Source organism: Aethalodelphis obliquidens, unplaced genomic scaffold (genome assembly GCF_003676395.1).
Source record: "Aethalodelphis obliquidens isolate GAN/ISIS:26980383/991018 unplaced genomic scaffold, ASM367639v1 scaffold15, whole genome shotgun sequence".
NCBI lineage: Eukaryota > Metazoa > Chordata > Mammalia > Artiodactyla > Delphinidae > Aethalodelphis > Aethalodelphis obliquidens.
The window spans coordinates 9634336-9654243 of record NW_020837959.1 but is presented as its reverse complement, the minus strand read 5'-3'; the positions used below and the strand labels follow the sequence as shown (position 1 = coordinate 9654243).

Here is a 19908-nt window from a genome sequence, read left to right as displayed (position 1 = left end):
TACAGGATATTGAATATAGTTCCCTGTATTATAGGAACAACAGAAGGACCTTGTTGTTTATGAATTCTGTATATAATAGTCTGCATCTGCTGACCCCAAACTCCCAATCCATCCCTCCCGCATACCTCCTCCCCCTTGGCAACCACATGTCTATTCTCTATTAGACCACAGATTTTTTACTGATGTCACCACGTCCACCACACTGTGCACATCTGGGCACAGATATATTCAGGCTTACTCTAAACTAGACATTATTCTATACAGGACATTTCATAGTTCACTCCAAGTCTAGCCCTTGTCCTGTGACCTTGAGGTTGACCTTGACGTTATCATCAAAAGTACTCTCAGTACTCCCTTCTCCTGCTTCCTCTCCCAGACTCAGAGTGGCCACCTGAAGGGCTCCGCTGTGAATCTGAGCTGTCTCACACCACTTCTGTCTCTCCTGGGCACTGGAAGCAGCCCTGGCTCTGTGTCCTAACCTAACAGCCTTTCCTATCTCCCCAGGGAAAGGGCCAACACAAATCTAAAAAGAAAAAAATAATTTCCCTGATTAAAAAAGGGAAAGCCACAGTTCCCCTCCCTTTGCTTAGTGCATTTCCTTGAAAACGTATGCTTATAAATTCTGTCCCTTTGAGATGTATACAGATCTTTTTAAAAGCTAAATAAGTCTCATCATTTTACAACCCAGGAAGAGTGCCCTGTCTCCCCTTCTCCATGGGAAGTTGGGACTATAACTTAGCCACCTGGACCCATGTTGCAAAACTACCTATTTATCATGGAGATATGAAAAGTTTTATTTTCCTTCGGGTAAAGGCAATTAGCTATCACAGAGGGCCGTCCCAGTTACCAGGTGAATTTAGGGGGAACTGTATTTAACTAATGATGCCGTCGAGTCTTCTTGCCTGAGGACTACTTGTTTTCATCCTGAGAGAATGGATGTGTTGTGGGGATGTGTATCAAAGGGTGACACGGCTTTCTGTCTTTGCGATCACTTTGCTGGACTGCCCACGATGCCCATCACAGTCTGGTTTAGTGCTATTCAATAATAAGACTGTTTTCTTTCTTGTCTACCTTGGTGGAGGTTTTCTGGATTGTCAGATTTTATTTTTAATTATTCTCCCAACACCAGACAGATGGCAGGCTACTTAACCACAGCAAGGTTATGCTATTCGATTAAATTGGACTCTGTCGCTGTGTCAGATACTGCCTGGTCAGGAACATAAATGCGATACCATGCTCACCGCTACGAAGTTCACAATCGAATTAAGCAGACGTGGGTTGGCAGCCTGGTGGAAAAGAGCAATGTGGTTGGAGACCTTGGCCGGCAAATAGGCTCTGACAGTCACCAGCTGCGTAGCAACCACTAGCCCACTGTGAATTTCAGTGCTCTCATTTGTAAAATACAATGGCTACAATAATAATAGCTTGACAAATTGCAGCTATAGTATTTTTTCATTTAATCCTCCCACAAGAACCCTGGGGTGTGGTATAGCCTATATGAAAATACACAGACGTAAACTTAGATATGCAACACTAAAACAGTTTTCTTCATATTTTTACGTATCAGTTGAATGTAGTCCATAAGCCCTCCATTTGTGTTGATGGCTGAAAACCGAATCTTGCTACATGAATCCAATTTTGTCCTTTAAAACTTAAGTTACATTTGAATAAATGCTCCTTTTCTTTGTAGGTCTGGTTTAAAGTCAAAGATGTGATGGTCATTGGCCTCTGGTCCACTGTGGCCATGTGACTGGTCCTCTGTCCCCCATCAGGGGCAGTGATGGCGCTTATTTGGGGGACGCTGGGCTTTCTCTCTGCTGAATTGGTCACCACCTCAGTTCCTGCAGCTCCTGCTAAGATCTCTGGTTCTCAGTGACACCCCTTGTTTTAGTTTCCTGGGGCTGCTGCAACAAATTGCACTAGCTTTGTGACTTAAAACAACAGAGGGGCATTCTATGACAGTTCTGGAGGCCAGAAGTCCAAACTCAGCTGTCGGCAGGATCACACTCCCTCCAAAGGCTCTAGGGGAGGATCCTTTCTTGCCTCTTCCAGCATCTCGTGGCCCCAGGCATTGCCTGGCTTGCAGCAGCCTCACTCCACAATCTCTGTCTCTGTCTTTTCCTCATACTCCCTGCATCTTGTCCTCACCCTTCTCTTATAAGGACACTTGTTATTGGACTTGAGGCTTAACTGGATAATCCAGATTAATCTCATCTCAAGATCCTTAATTTAATTGCATCTGAAATGACCATCTTCCCAAATAAGGTCACATTCACAAGCCTGGGAGTTAGGACATGGATATACTTTTGTGGAGCACCCATTCAATCCCCTCTACTCTCTATCTGGTCTCTAATTTGGGCCCTTGTTCTAGCAGTAGTGTTCTTCTTACTCAGTGGCTTTCAACTCTCAAGGAAGTTTGGAAGTTCTGCCATTCCAGGTGGAGGCTAAGGGAGACTGTTTTTTTTGGGGGGGATCTTTCAGACTCTCTCTACCTAGACCTCTCAGGCAGCTACACAGCTCTCTGTGGGCTGCCCCTCATCCGTGTCGGCCCCTAGCAAGGCTCTCTCCCCATCAAGTTCAGACAAGAAGTGGTTGCAGGTCTTGGTTGTCAACACACCAACGATGGTGTGACGTGCCACCATTGTCGAAATGCACCGCCTCCCTGTCTCTCTCTGGGCCCTTCTGCCTCCCTCATGCTTCATCCCCAGAAAACGTTCTTATTTCCCCTCAGAAAGCAGGGATGTGAAGGAACATGGGAGCAGGGGCTTGGAGCGGGGGCACACGTGTGTGAAGACTGACAACCAGAAACTAAACTCAACCAGGGTATCCCAGGTTTGGTCCTGTGCCACCTGAGCACTCCGACTTCTCAGAGCTGAGCTGGGCCGATGTGTCTGGGTGCCTCTTCTGAACGCTGCTCATCTAAGATCATGAGGGGCTGGTCATGAGTCCAGCCAGGTGCTACCAGGATAGCAAGATACCAAGGAGAAGGAGGTTTCTGGCAGGAAGGGAATTGTGAGAAAGTCTTTCCAGGTGGCATGAGGGAAGACAGGGCCTTGGGAGTATGGGGCTAACTAGGGACCTGGTGAGCAGGTGAGTATGGCCAGAGCATGGATGCCTGGAAGGAGGCTGGGGGAGCCTGAGAGGTAGGCCTGGGGGCTGGCAGTTTGCCCAAATGCCACCAAGGGAGGTCGGGAGGTGTGAGAGGGAGGTTGCAATAATCACAGAATGATGGCGTTCTTTTCTTCTCTGGTAAAATTTTCCTTTCAGATGTTCTGGTTTTTTATGCAGGTAATGCAGTTATTTTAAGCTGGCTCATTGAAATAGTAACGGGATCCTGTTAAGTGCAGTTTGACAAAAGTTATTAAATATGTAATGTTTTGTTACCTTAATTTAAAAAACAGTACATTTTATACCTCCTTTTTGGAGGAAAGAGGAAAAAGCTACCCTCAGGGCAGAAGGACAGAGAAATAGATGGGGGATTCTAGCTGCACATTCTCTTTTTCATGGAGATAAGAGTTTGATTTTCATGGTAGAGAGAAGGCAAGACTCAAAAAGGAAACACTTTGGCTTTGCTGAAGGGGCTTTGCAGGTAGAAAGCCCCTCGCTAACAGCGTTGAGACAAGCTCTTGGGGAGGGTTTTGGTAACAAATTTAAGCACAATATATGGGAATGTTTAAAGTTTGCTTTAAACTTCATTAAACCTAGGTTCATTCACTATCTGAATGTTCAGCCTTTCCTGCTTAGTTAACATGAAGACGTGATGGCAAAAACAGAAACCGTATTTAAAAATGTGTGTGGAGTTCGAGTTTCCTTGAAACTCTGTGTGGACACGGACGTTTATGGATCCTTGTCACCGTGTTCCTGACGAGTAGGGCCCTGTGCTAAAGTGAGGACTTGGCACTTGGGGTCTGGCTTTGATGTTTCTCTGGAGTGGAAATAGAAGATGCCGGGGAGGCTAGGTCTGCAGCTGATTGCCAGGAGGTGAGAATTACTTTGTAGTTTTTTTCTCAGACTCTAATAAGTTGGCAATAACCACCGTGACAAAGAAACAGAAGTGAAGGGAGGGTGGCAGCTTGGTTTCCATCATATTTAATTTACACTGTCAGTGAGACATTATTTTCCTACAAACCAGTGCTGTGCGGACTTGGACTTGAGCTCGCAGGCTGACTTGGGTGTCAGCCATTTCTCCCCCCATCCCCCATATTAATGGGAGTGGGGGACAGATCCTAATTCTGAAAGCAAGAACTATTCCTCAATCCTCTCAGTGTTGCTTTTTGTTGTTGCTGTTGTTTGTTCTGTTTTTATAGAAAGCTGAGGTAATGCTCGTTAACCTGAACCCATTACGTTGACGTCTGAGTCTTATTTTCAGCCAATGTCTGCCTACTACCAGTACCATCCGTACTGTGCCAAAAGGCTTTTCATAGCCATTAAATGAGGTTCACAGTTTTATATTAAATGCTACTGATATAACAAAAGGATTTTTACAGGGATTTGTCACATTGAATCACAAGAGCTTCATCATTTGCATGAAACCCTTTTACCTTTATGCTTTGCTGGTTCTAAATTACACAGTCAACCCATTGTGTGCATTGTTTATCTTTCATAATTTATATAATATTTAAATTTATAATGGGGCATGGAATTCTAAATCACTATTTTTTCGTAAAGATGTAATTTCAGGGGAAAAATGGCTAATGATATATCCTTTCATTTCCTCTTGAGCTTTGTTAAATAAAGCACACATATACTCTCAACACAGCGGTATTTAGTATGTGCAATGCTTTAAAACAAGAAATTCATATTTATATTTTCATGCACTGGCTACTTGCCACTTTTAACAGATCTATAACACTGCATTATATTAATATGCAACACACGTATTTGCTCTATCATGCAATATACAATGGATGTAATACATCCACTTCCTTATTTTGTGATCAATATTGATACATCATGAATCACTGATTTCAATGTAAAAGTCGAGAATAGCTATTAAGATAGTCCAGGTATCTAATTCTTTATTTTTCTCAGATTACAACACCCATTCTCAAGATATTTTTGGCATTGACAATGCATTTGGTGTGGAAAATCAGATCTCTGCAAGCCTGGCAAGTCTCCTTCCTAGAATTTTTATGAATGGGGTAGCTACTGCTTGGTGGGGTGCTGACCTTCCAGCTTAGTGGGTTTCAAAACCAATGTCTCCAGGTTCAATATGGCTCCCACCGCATGTGGTAGGAGGCGTTCAGCCATTGTGATTCCTCACGACCTCTCTTCTCCTCTAACTTCTCCTCTCACTCCTGAAAAAGCCAGATTCACCTGAGCTAACGTATTTGCTATGTTTAAGTTTGATACCTTTAACCACAGATAATTAACTTGGTTTTCTTCCATTTAACCATAATGCATTTCAATGAAATTCAATAAATGACTGAAGCAGTGTGTTCCCCAGCATCATTATTTCCTCCAATTTTGTTGTGACACAACCCCTCTGTGCAACACACAAGGGTTCTCATTCTGTCTACTGAAGGGAGAAGCTAGGTTAGCATGATTCAGGCTGCTGAAAGTTATGGTGTATTTTCTCAAGAGGGTGGCTTTACCATCTTAGAATGGGTCTTCTTGATTGAGAATTTCTATCTCTGTAGCTTCCAATCCTGTTGTGCATTCTTTCCAACTCTGCATATAGTCCTGCACCCACCCTATCCACCTTTCCTTTTTCATTTCCATTTCTCTTCTAAAGTTTCCTCTTATTATTTTCTTTTCCTTTTTATATAGCTTAAAGATAGCCCTTTAACTGAAATGTCACCTTTAATCTTATTTCTTTCTCTACTGTGAACTTTATTAATAATTTCTATTTTTAACATTATTTTCAAGGATACAGTAGAAGCACAGCAGGAATCTGGTCAATACCTCATCATCTTGTGGTTTTCTTTTCCTTTTTACCATTTATAATCACACTCTCCTAAGCTGTCTTGCAGGCTGTAGTTAGAAACAATTTCATTTTTCATATAGGTCAACAAAAAGTCAAGTGTAATCAGAGCAATGTAAAATGGGAAATGCTCACCACTGATGCACATTTAAATGAATTCTATAAAATCAAGTTATTTAATTTACATTCTGGAATGCCCATTTTTGTCAGCAAAATACGACTATTTTCTGAAAGCTGCTGCTACAGAAGCAAAATCAAGAGATTGCTGTGTTAATGTAAGCACTTCAAAGGTAACAAAAAGACTATACACAATGAATGCTTAATTACATTTTCTCTCGGTATTCCCATCACAGGGCTTTCCTTTGAAACAATAATAAAGGGGAAAACACTGAAAGAAAAAAAAGAGTCTTTCAACTGCTTGTCTTTATCGTTCTTATCCCCAAATCATTGGCAAAAGTGGGGGAAAAGATAGATTTCATAAGCATTTGGCAAAACTGCAATCAGTCAGGACAGAAATACAGAATATACACCTGGCGAATGAGAGAGACATTTTACAGGAACAGTAGATAATGGCTATAAATATGCATTTGCTATACACTTAAGCCTGATTTTCATTGTGGGCTGACAAACTGGTGGCCCCAGGGGGCGATGGAATGGCCTGCTGTTTCTTATTCCAGAACAAACTGCAGCCGAGCATTTCTTGTTTTTTCTGCTTGGCACATGCCTGTTTGTCCCTGAGAAGACTAAATCAGGAGCTCCCCAGGCTGTGTGGCACCACCGGCCTGCGTGGGTAAAAATCAAATCAGAGCTTGTATATTTAAGTGGACTTTTAAAAATTTTTTCCAATTTGGGTTAAAATCTTTTGTAGTATTTTACAAAAAAATTAAAAACTCATACATTTAACAAAAATGCTCTTTTAAAGCTAAATCCAAGCCTAAAGACAGACTTATGGAATAGAGATTTTAACTTCTAAATGTTCAGTTTTGAAGGTTATGCGATGCATATGTAACACAGGCTTATCACCTTCACACACATTTGTATGTTGGTCCACAAACCATCTCCAGCTGTTTTCCTGCCAATATTTTAAGAATTTCAGATCAGGTTGACCTGGAATGATTGGGAAGCAAATGTTTATCATATGCATCGATCACACTGCAAGCAACAGCATGCCCTCGTGCCTCTTATCACTTGTATCATTAGGTCTTGAATCACAGCTTTTATCTGTGTGTTTGTGTTTACCAGTCCAACTTCTGTACTAGTTTAGGCTCAGAGAGGACAGAGATTAAGCCCTTTCCCACTATGGCCTTATACATAGGTTAGTACTTATACAGAGTAGTTGAGACTCAGTAAAACTGTGCTGAATCGAATTAGGCTAACTTGATAGAGTTCATGATAGTGACTGACAGTCTGAGGACATACAGGATAATAAAGCAATTGTCGATAATGTTTAAGCAAAATCTCCAGTGACCTGGGGAAGTGACTTCAGTCCCTAGACTTTTTGGGTAGTACAGAAGTAACACTTGCAGTTTTGAAAATTTAGTTATAGTGTTTTCTTTCACTGAATTAATTACTTCTCATTTAAAAAAATTATTTATAAATTAGGAAATCTGAATTGACCTCTTTGCTTTGTAGATGAAACCAACTACACATCTCAAAGTTTTAAAAATGTCACATAAATCTGGATGAGAAAAATTGATTTGTTTTGTTTAAGTAATGCATTTCATCCAACTTATACTATATATAAACAGTAAGTTGAGACGGGTTAAAGATCTAAAGATGAAAGGCAAAAATTTAAAATAATTATAAGAAGATAGGGGAGAATATTTTTATTACTTCAGGGTGGGAAAGAATTTCTTAAACATGAGTCCAAATTAAATGTTGACCATAAGTGAAAAACTGATAGTTCTGGCCACATCAAAATATAATGTCAAAAGCCATCACAGACAAATTGGAATAATAAAATATTACCTGAGAGAGGATATTTGCGACATATATAGTAGTTAATGGATAATATCCAGAATCTATGTAGCACTACAACAACGAATTTAAGAAAGACAAACTAGCTTTTAGGAAAAGAGAGAAAGCACACGATTGGGTGAGTCACAAAGAAGACAGCCAATAAACATACTAAGAGGTGCTCCCTTATTAATAACCATGGAAACCCCCAAAACGCAAGTTAAGGCAAAGAGATATCACCATTCAACTCACAAGACTGTCAAAATCTTAAAAGTCTAACAATATCCAGTATACATGAGAATGTAAGAACACAGGAATTCTCAACCACTGCATGTGGGACTGTAAATTAGTGCAGTTTGCCTGTAGAACGGGGGTCTGCAAATTAAAGTTCCAGATAGCAAATACGTTAGGCTTTGAGGGCCAAGTGGCAACACTGAGGATATTGCGTATGGACCTACACAACCATTTAAAATGCACAAACTGGGCTTCCCTGGTGGCGCAGCGGTTAAGAATCTGCCTGCCACTGCAGGGGACACGGGTTCGAGCCCTGGTCTGGGAAGATCCCACATGCCGCGGAGCAACTAAGCCCATGTGCCACAACTGCTGAGCCCGCGCTCTGCAGTTACTGAAGCCCCTGTGCCTAGAGCCCGTGCTCTGCAACGAGAAGCCACTGCAATGAAGACCCAATACAGCCAAAAATAAATAAAAATAAATTAAGAAAAATAAAATGCACAAACCATTCTTAGCTCACAAGCTGTAGAAGTAAAGCCTGTGGACCAGGTTTGGTGTGTGGGTTTGCAGACCTGTGCAATGGAGCCATTTGGGCAGCATCCAGGACCCTGGATTCTATTGATACTTTCTGGCATATACCCCAAAGAAACTCACACAACTGGACACAAAGTACGAACATATTAGTTGCAACAGTATAAGAGCAAAACATTGGAAAACAACCTAAATATCTACCAGGAAGGGAACTGAGAAGCAAACATGGCATATTCAGCCCATGGACTACTATATGACTCTATATACTGATGACTGAATTAGCTCTATGTGTATTAAGATGAAAAGATTTCAAAAACAATACTTGGTCAAAAACTCAACTGAGAACATATGTAGAGTTTGATACTATTTACTCTGAAAATTGCTACTCCTAATGATTTGTAAGGAGGGAAACACATGATGAAAGGTAAGTTGGCCTCAGCATGGAGTAGGGTCATAACAGCAAGAGAAGTGTGCACACCAGGCATCTCCCATCTCCCCCAAGGATGGCCATCAGTGCACTGGAGCAGTACTCTCAAGCTGAAAAATAATACTGATCTTAAAAGCTAAGGGTATAAAATGTCTGTAGATGATAACCTTAAATTAAAAACATTCTATATTTTTAATGGATACATATATGTGTGGGAAACTACTGTAATCCATTGATTTTTAAGGTGCACATTTATCTTCACACTTTAACAATCTGAAATTGGGATGCACCTTACAATCTATGTGTATAGTTTAACTGTTGTTTTTTTTGTTAATGTTACACAAAATATGAGTCTTTTCAGAGTTGATAGTATGCTAAATTTAGTAAAATATGATTTAAAAACTGGAAGACAGATTCGTATCCAATTCATCATAGTCATTGTCTGGGAGAAGGGGCGTGGGGAAAGATGAAAAGAGAGACGGACTTGGACATAAATGATACTTTAAACTGATCAATAATACTTTACTTCTATAAATTAAAAACATCTGAAATAACAATAACATTTTAGCATTTATTAATATATAGCTTGAAATGCTCATACTATCTTATTTAAACTTGAAGGAACTCAGTGTTGGTGAGAGTTACGACCATCCTCTTACACCATGGCTAAAACATCCTCAAAAATACAAGTTCACCTCATATGTACATGGCAACCTTGGAAACTAGGTGTGTTGGGCCTTATTATTCTCACTTTCAGATATAACACAACACAGAGATCAGAGAAGTTGTCTGATTCTCCCAAAGTCACATCTAGTGACCAGCAGAGAGAGATCCTGAATCCAGGTTTTTGGACTTCAAGTCTGTAGTCTTGTACTCCACCATATTTACCAGACTGCCCTCATTGACATGTAGACTTTTCAATTCTCAATTGCTTTACAGATTTGAAAAAATTATGATCAAAAGAACGATTTCAATTGTCAGTTTTAGAACTACTTTTTGAAAACCACAATGAAAAAAATTACTGTACAATGAGTGTTTCGGGCAGACACTTAAATCAGTAGAATGAAGGTGTGTAATTAGATATGGGTTTTCAAGCTGTGCTCTGTAGATTCCTAAAGGCTCAAGTGAATCTCAGCAGTCCTTGCAAGTGCTTCAGTGTTCCAAAATCAATGCCATGTTTTTGGCCCAATAAGGAAAATTTAGAATGCCCAAGAAGTCTATTACCAGATTTAATACTTTATTTCATTATATTAGTGATCCCTGTAGAAATCCACTTGAAAAAAAATTACTTTGCTAAATAATTTACTAGGCTAGATCATTTTTCTTCCTGCTTACATATTGTGTTAGTCTCTGACTTAAGAATCAAATCTTTAAGTGTGAAAAATCTGCAGTGAGGAGAGCAGAAGATTATATTGTTTTAACAGAACAACAATCAGACAGATTATTCCCATACGTAGATGATTTCAACCATCTATCCTGCATTTAACCCATGATCAATAGTCTCCAACTTAAACACATAGTAGGTGCTTAATAAACATTAGTTGAGTTCATGAATGAATGAATGAATAAATGAATGACACAGATTAGAGGTCCTGTCAGGGAGGATGCAAAGACCTTAGGGCCAAGTGCCTGCCAACACCAGTGCAGCCAGATTCGTCTTTAGAAGCCAGACCTCCATTCCCACTGCTCAGTGTTCTTTCCTTTTGTGAATATTTTAAAAGTCACCCCATGTAAAAAATGCCAAAACTATTTCTACGTGATTCTACTATTTGAGCCCAGGACCTTCCGCCACATAACAATGTATCCTCATACACCTTTTGATGGACGTGTTATCGTTTTGAAGGTCTCTGCCTATAGCAAATGCGACCTCTAGTTTAATGCATGTAGTTTCTCCAGCATTTATTTGATTCATAGACATTTAGATTTGGAAGGGACCTTAGAGGCTGTATGTAATTTGTTTTATCTTAGTGACTTGGGCAGAGGTTTGATTTGCTGCAGACATTTTCAGTGACAATGACAAGCTTCAGAATCTAGGGAAGCAGCAACAAATAGTTGCAAGACCCCAGGCTTTGAGACCAGGCAGACTTGGGAAAGTTCTGGCTCTAACATTTACACTCTTTGTGACACTGGGCAAATTAACTCCTCAGTTTCATCATCTGTAATGTGGGAATGTGACCTAACTTTGTTGTTCCAGATATTAGGAATAAAATTATAAAGAATTTTGCCACCCAATAAAGAGTAGCAGTTGTTTTTATTTCCTGTGTTCCTGATGAAGGGTAACATTCTGGGTCCTTACCTTGGAACTCTTAGCATAATATTAGAGATTAAATTTGGTTCTTAAATATGTACAAATTTATTATATGGAGATGTACATCTGTCATTAGAAAGACCTAAGGATTACATCCCTTAGTATGTCATAGGCCATATTTCATAACTTTTTCCTTTCTTTTTAATAGAAATACATCGAAGAGGAAAGTCTGTGTGACAGAGGAAAATTTTTCCTGGATTTTGGTATTCAGTTTTTATCACGCTTTTTACAATATTTGCAGCCATGTGTTTTATTTTTCCCCATGTGTTTCTTTTAGTCATACAAAGTGTAGTAACACTGAGCTAGTTTCTAATTAACTGACTGCACCCTGAGGTCTCCAGCTTCTGTTTTCAGTTTCATTACATCTGTGAAGAGGATGCAGTGAAAGTGAAGAGAGTGTCTCTCTATGATAAAAAAAAATAATAATGTAGTTCTGGTTTGATCCTTAAATCACTGAGGGTGTGAATGCTTAGAGATGGATAAGTCAGTACATGGATGTGGGATTTCCATTTTGTTTTATCTTGTTTTCCCTCATGTAAACCACTTGACCTTGATGGAGACAACTTCTTACTTAGATCTGAAATCTAGTTCCTCAAGTAGTTCTTTGGCTCATATACATTTAGAATGGAAGGGACCTCATCCAATGGGACTACTCTACCTTGGTTCTTTGGTTCTGATTCTGAAATTGACAATAGGCCAAAAATCTGTTGATGTTCATCCCATTATGAATTGTAAGACATAATTGAAAAGAAATGCTAAACTCACCAGAGTGGCGAAGAGGTGATACAGAATGAAATAGATGGCGACCACTGGTGCCCACATGTGTCCCACAGCATTTAGCGTTTGGTCCATGACGTCAACCCATCCTTCCTGGGTAAGGATCTGGAACATGGACATAAATGCCTACAGAGGAAAAGAATGGAAGTATTAAACACTAGCCTTGGGCTTCCATGCAACTTAGAATTAGTATATGGTGTTGAGGACTTTGATTTCAATATTATTGATTCAGCAGGGAAAAAACAGCCTTCATTTGACAGATAGGAAAGGGCTAAGAACAAAGATTCTAAAAGCCTGATATCTAGCTATTCAATGTGGAAAGCTAAAATAATTACTCTGAATTAAAATTAGCTTTATTGGTGGTAAATACTGCTGATCAAATCAGAACAAAATTCAGGAACCTTTGCTTATTGCCTTTCTTGTTTTTCCCTTTTAGCAAGCTAACTATTTAACATTTCCAACGGATTGCTGTATTTTTTTTTTTTTGCTGTTAAGCACAACTTATTTTTATAGTGAATTACAGTTGTCTAAAGGCAAATGAGAATAATAACATTAATTTTACTTTTATAGTATCCATCTATCAAATTATTTCAGTTATATTAAAAACATGAGACTCTTTAAAAAAGAAATTTTTCTAAATGATATGGCCATGCTAAGCAACTTAATAAAGATGATCACATTTTTCATGATTTTTAAAAAAAATTTTCAAGACAGAGTCAAGACCATGGAAGAAACCCCAAGATCAAAAATAAAATAAAATAAATAAAATAATTAAAACTAGAGCATTCCAACAAAAGCCAGCCTAGCTAAAAGACTCATTCTCTCTCTGCAAAGATCTTTGGTTAGTTTCATTCCTACATGTTTTTCTCATTAAATATATATCTCCATCATTGACTCATGTATCTTGTACATGTCAGTGGTCAATAAATGTTTCTTAATGAGAACCTATGGTGATGTTGGGGAAAGTTGACAATTGGAATCTATTGACTCTAAAAAAATCTTTACAGACTTTAGTAAAATGGAAGACATAAATTGAATTCTTAGGTATTGGGATTCCAAGAAATAAGGTCCAGGCTAATACAAAGATGGACTAGGCCAAGATAAAAGCTCTGTTACACTGATAGTATCTTAGAGGCAAAATGGATCCTAAAGATAACCTACCCTGACTCATTCTTTTTGAAGATAAGGAAAATGAGGCTTAAAGATGGATGATTATCCCAAAGTCACTCTATTAATTTGTGGCACTAACAGAAGTAGCACCAGGCATTATGATTCCAAAGCAAGTACTTTTCCAAGTATTGCTTCCTGTGTTCAGTGAAGTCTGGAATCTACTACTTCCCAGGCCTCATTGCGCAGTAAGCTCTCTTAGCAGTTTTCTTTACTAGGGATAAGTAAATTAACTTTTTTTTACAAGTGCGATGTTCAATGCTCAGCACGTAATAGGCCTGTTTGAACAAAGGAACAATGCATTGATAAATGAATCTTGAGCTAGGAGATAAGTTTTTTCTCTTACCCTTTGTCCATGTGTGAAACACTTAACCTCTCCTTGAGTTAATTTTTCTATAATATCATCATCCTACAAAGTGTTTCATTAATGAAAGTATGAAGTATGTTGTTACTGATACTTGAACACGGCATCAACAAGGACAGTATAATACTTTCCTCGACAGGGTGCCAAAGAGAACACTAGCTTTAACTCATCCTAAAAATGCTTCAGAGAATTTTTCAACACATCGTTTAACCTCATAAGTATGCCAGAACCTACCATTGAGGGCAATTATTTTTTCCCTGTGTTTTTTTTCTAGTTAATATTTATTATATCTGAATGCAAGCAACACAAGTTCCAAAGATGATTCACATAAAAATATCAGATCTTCTTCAACAGAGCTGTCACCGGCGTGAAAGTGTGTGGACATCCAAGAGACTCTACAGTAAAAGGGGGAAGAGTCAGAACACCTACCAGGATGTTTTGAAAAACATCCTGTTTTGAAAAAAAAAAGGAATTTTTCTGGACATGGATTTCTTTCCCCAAAAGTGACAGGAAAGCTTGTGATTAAGTCCAACAGATTTATTCTTGGTACCTAGAGGCCAAAAATTCAGGGGTACCTTTCCGCTGCCTTGGGCAGAAACCAACTTAATGTGTTTTCATCTACGGCATTAGCTTTCACGAATACTCAGCTATTATGCATCCAGTAAATGCTCGGGAACAGGAAGCTAGGGGTTTATAACCTGTTGCTGTGAGATAAGCAATGTGACCAAGAACATCGGGTTATCCTCTACTCTTTCCAGAGTTTCAAAAGAAACAACGTTTCACTTCTGCCCAGCTCAGCCCCCTGAAAGTGCATACATACTATGAGATGCTGTGAATTATATCTGAGAGCAAAGCTTTCTGTTACAACGTGATTGGTGTTTATAGTCACTTACATGAATAAACCAGTGAAAGGTAGGGCCATGAAATACTTCTTCTATTACAGGCTGAAAAATAAGTTGCGTCCTGCACGAGGGGTACTTTATCAGTTTTGTTGAGATTTTATCTGGAAATTTAAATCCCAGTGACAGTCTGTTTGAGATATGAATCAAATACACTTACTGACTTATACTGTCTTCAGGATCTGCATTCCTTGAAGAACCTGTTTACATTATTTATTTGGACATGGATTATCAGTGGTTCCTGAAGACCTGATGTGTTGGGGACTGAGATGAGGAAGACATGGCTTCTTAAGAAATTTATAATAGGAGTGGAAGAAAAAGATGAACATGGCCAACTCTAAGAAATGGAAGAATGAAAAATACGGCGCATTAAGAGAAATATGGCAAAGCTATAAGAAGCAAGTTGGAAGGACAGATATATTCCTCTTGGGTGAGTCAAGATAGTTTGTAGAAAATGATAGCAACTGACTTTCATGAGGAAGACGAGTAGAATTTAAATGGTGGAGAAGGGGGTCATGAACAAAGGCCTGGAGAAGTTGTTTCTTTTCTCCAAGCTCCCTGTTCATGTGTTATGCCATTTCCTATCCCGTTGACCTTTACTTTCCCCATATTGATTTCAACCAGCTCTTTATAAATTAAGAAAATTAATCTTATATCTGCCATATATTTTTCCCTATCTTTTAACAGTATTTTTTTACAAAAATAAATTTTAAATTTCTATGTGGTTTAATTTGCCATTCCTTTTATTTAAGGTGTTTATATTTTGCTTAAAAAGACTTCTCTCACTGCAAGATTAGATATAAATGTACCCATAAGTTTCCTTATTTTATATTATGCTTAACATTTGAACCAGAAATCACTGTTTAAATCAGTTTAAATATGGAATTTATTTTGGTATAAGAAATAAGACAGAAATCAATCTTATTTTTCTTTTCAATAGGTGATCAGTTGATTAAGCACAATATAATTTTAAAAATCTGTCTTTTCTTCACTAATTTGAAAAATCCCTGGCATCATACATTGAATACTCATATACTTTCAATTCTATTTCTAAACTTTCTGTTCTTTTCCATCTATTTATTTCATCTCCAAACTTCCTAATCTTTGTACATTTTAATAAGTGGTAGAGTTACTAGCCCCTCCTCCTAAGCTTTTGTTTTCAGAATTCTTTTATTTTTATATGCTAATTGCCCCAAAATATCCTCTTGTTTTATTCACTGGAATCACACGAATCTAAGAAAAATTGATATTATCTTCCAGTCTCAAAGAAAGGCATATCTTTCCATTTATCCATTTATCAAGTCTTTACTCAAGATTCTGGACAAAGATTTCAGTTTATATAGTTTCTGTCCATTTCTTGTTAAGCTCATTCTTAATATTACTTTTCAAAAATTTACTCAAGGTGATACCATATGATTAAAAATGTTACATAGGGCTTCCCTGGTGGCGCAGTGGTTGAGAGTCCTCCTGCCGATGCAGGGGACACGGGTTTGTGCCCTGGTCCGGGAAGATCCCACATGCCACGGAGCGGCTGAGCCCGTGAGCCATGGCCGCTGAGCCTGCACGTCCGGAGCCTGTGCTCCGCAACGGGAGAGGCCACAGCAGTGAGAGGCCCGTGTACCGCAAAAAAAAAAAAAAAGTTACATAGTAAAGAAGCCTGATGATGGGTTTCTTAACGGATAATAAGCAATGGCCATATGCTTCAGTATCTCAGTCCCACTTTCCAGAAGCCACTGCCTTTAACCACTTTTGTTTTTACTTCTGGTGGTGCTACCCACATCCCCATTCAGTATTTCTTGATTTATCTACCTTAGACAGTGACTTCTGTTCAACAATATTTACATTTTGTTTTTTAGTCATGATTGGGTCTTCCATGCTTGTCAGTACATTGATAATCAATAGATTGATAGTTGATATGTTGACTATGAAAATATTGCTATGTAATACTGTTATCCTGGTAATGTTCTAGGATAATACTTCCTCCTTCAGGCCTCAGTATTATGATATGTTTGGTACTAGAAGGTAAATGTTCAAGGTTAAGTGGAGGCCGTTTTCTTACTTTCCCCTTATTTCTCAGAATCTGGCCCAGTTTAATTTACTTTATTTGAATCACAGTGTTCTTACAAAATTTTTAGTTTAGTTTTGTTTTGGTTGAGAGTTTCTGATTGTTTTTTTCCCTGTTTCCTTGGGAAAAGAAATATATGCTTTCCTCCTCTACCTTAAATAGCTTCCAGATTATCACACATTTTACTTATTGTTTAGAATAAATTCCACTTTTCCTCTCCTACACATGTTCTTCTTGGAGCATTCAATTACCCAGAAACCATCTGATTCTTACTCTCAGACATTTTCCTTGGAGTCCTCTTACTGCTGTTTCAATTTGGACTAATCACCTTCTAGACCTGCTCCACAATTGTCAAAGTCTTTTTTTTTTTAATTTTATTGAAGTATGGTTGATTTACAATGTTGCGTTTAATTTCTGCTGCATGTGAATATAGTTTCCTGTGCTATACAGTAGGACCTTGTTGTTTATCCATTCTATATGTAATAGTTTACATCTGCTAATCCTGAACTCCCAATCCATTCCTCCCTTACCCTTCTCCCTCTTGGCAACCACAAGTTTGTTCTCTATATTTGTGAGTCTGTTTTTGTTTCATAGATTATATTCATTTGTGTTGTATTTTAATTAATTAATTAATCTTTAATTGGCGTATAATTGCTTTACAATGTTGTGTTAGTTTCTGCCGCCCAGCAAAGTGAATCAGCCATACCCGTACACACATCCCCTCCCTCTTGGACCTCCCTCCCCTCCGCCACCATCCCACCCAACTAGGCCATCACAGACCACCAGGCTGAGCTCCCTGCGCTATACAGCAGGTTTCCACTAGCTATCTATTTTACACATGGTAGTGTATTTCTGTCAAGTCTAATCTCCCAATTCATCCCACCCTCCCTTCCCCCACTGTGTCCACACATCTGTTCTCTATGTCTGCCTTAGATTCCACATATAAATGATATATGGTATTTGTTTTTCGCTTATTTACTTTGCTTAGTATGATAATCTCTAGGTCCATCCATGTTGCTGCAAATGCAAAGCCTTCATTTTTAACTTTCTCATCTAGATCTTTTATTCCCTCTAATATAGTGTCAGAAAGTGATTCCAGAATCTCATGCCCATTATCAGAGTCCTGTTTCAATTTGTCAGCTAGATTTTCTCCTCTATGTTTTGCTGTCTCAGTATGAGGAGAGGGGTTTGCAGGGAGACAAGTATTAGCTGAGGCCATGGGCAGCTATGCTTGAAATATCGGGCTCCAGATATTTCCCCACTGTGGGTAGATTCTGGAAATCTTTAGTGCTGCCAGCCCATCAGTCACAGGTGTTCACTTCCTCTAATTCACCGGCTTCCTTCCAGCATCACTAGCCCTCCGTTGACTCCAGGTGAGGGCAAAGACGGGTTGATTCTGTTGGTCTTGGTCCTCTGGGTACCAGGAGAGGACAGCTGGGTCTCCCCATCACGCTCTCCTTGGGGCTCCTGTTCCCTCCTGGTTTCTGTTTTCTTCTTTTCTCTTCATCCTTTCACTATGCTGAATTTTTGTTTATTATGGGAGATTCCTACTTTTCAGCAATTATGATCATTTTGCTTTCACTCTCAAGCCTTCTTCCCAGCTGGGAAAATAAAAATGGTGCAACCTACAAGTTTATGTTGCCTCTGGTAAAATGGGGTGTATCAATCACATCTACACCTGTGGGAGATTCTTGATGTCTTTTCCAGGGCTCTGAACATCCCCACGGCCTGAGGCTCTCAAATTGAGGGAGATGAGAACATATTTTACGATTTGCTTTTCCAATGTAATTTCTTCTCAACTTCTGGAAAACAGGCTTCAGGCATGAGCCTAGAGTGTTCATCCTCTCCCTCTGATTCTCTCTCTCTCTTCCTCCCTCCATCTTTCCTACTAGCTGCTATTCCAAGATAATGGTATGAAATTGTGGCCTTTTCTTTGTGTGGTTACTGCTGGTATAATGTTTTCCAGGCTGATAATTAATTGTTTTATTTGTTTCTGTAGGTTTTCGGGACAGAAGGTCTGTGATTTTTGCTATTTTACCCCCAAAGCCCAATCCTACAGATGTAAATAGGGGTAAAGACTGCATTTACAAGTGCTTTTTCTTTTCTGTGTCTAATGACATAATCACATATTAAACACCCCTATGCAGGTCAGGCTCTGTTCACGCTGCAGGTGCCTGGCTGCAGCTAATTGAATCGGGGATGAGCAGTTAACCTGAGAATGGCCCAGCTGCATAGGACGTGATCTGGAACAAACAACTCTGCCCCATCAGGGTAGAACAAAATCAATCAAAAGCATCTCTAATGGACTGTCAGACAGAGTGAAGGAAGTCAGAAAGAGAAAAACAAATGACATATGCTAACACACATATATGGAATCTAAAAAAAAAAAAAAAAAGGTTCTGAACAACATAGGGGCAGGATAGGAATAAAGACGCAGACATAGAGAATGGACTTAAGGACACAGGGAGGGGGAAGGGTAAGCTGGGACGAAGTGAGAGAGTGGCATGGACTTATATACACTACCAAATGTAAAACAGATAGCTAATGGGAAGCAGTCGCATAGCACAGGGAGATCAGCTCGGTGCTTTGTGTCCACCTAGAGGGGTGGGATAGGGAGGATGGGAGGGAGGGAGACACAAGAGGGACGAGATATGGGGATATATGTATACATATAGCTGATTCACTTTGTTATAAAGCAGAAACTAACACACCATTGTAAAGCAATGATACTCCAATAAAGATGTTAAAAAAAATCTCTAATGAATTTCAAGTGGAAGCTACAGTGAAAAATCACACTGTTAGCAGTAGGACCTGGAGGTGAACGAATAAATGGAGACTGGCTATGCGTCTGGTAGGCGCAAGAAGGGGTCATGACAAAGTCAGAGATGTAATTATAAGCACATTGATATTCCAAGGAAGGAACATCTCTGAACGAACAGAAGTAAAGTGGGAAAGAAATGCACTGACTAAAGAGACTGCAGTGATGCTCCCTGAATGGAGAAGGAAGGTATTGAAAATCATTAGCCTGATGAGTACCTCTTTCTAATCATAGTGTGATGTATTCCTTGGGTATGTGGGAGCAAAGGGAAGGGCGTGAACCAGGGTAGAAGGTGAAAGCCATAAGACCAGAGTGTGAGGAAGTGAGCTGTTCCAGGGATGACGCAGGAGAAAACACATCTAAGAGCAGAGAACAAGGTCTTGGATCACTGAAGGGTCTAAGCACCTCACTGTAGGGCCACTCAATTCAGCACCAGCCCTTC

General features: G+C 39.3%; 1 protein-coding gene across 1 annotated transcript in view; it reads right to left on the bottom strand.

Annotated features, from left to right (window-relative positions):
• NALCN (sodium leak channel, non-selective) overlaps positions 1-19908 on the bottom strand; it is a 282164-nt gene that overhangs the window by 112368 nt on the left and 149888 nt on the right. The window contains exon 13 of the mRNA XM_027115885.1: positions 12142-12279. Coding sequence (XP_026971686.1) covers positions 12142-12279 — 138 coding nt within the window. The remainder of the gene's footprint in view (positions 1-12141; positions 12280-19908) is intronic.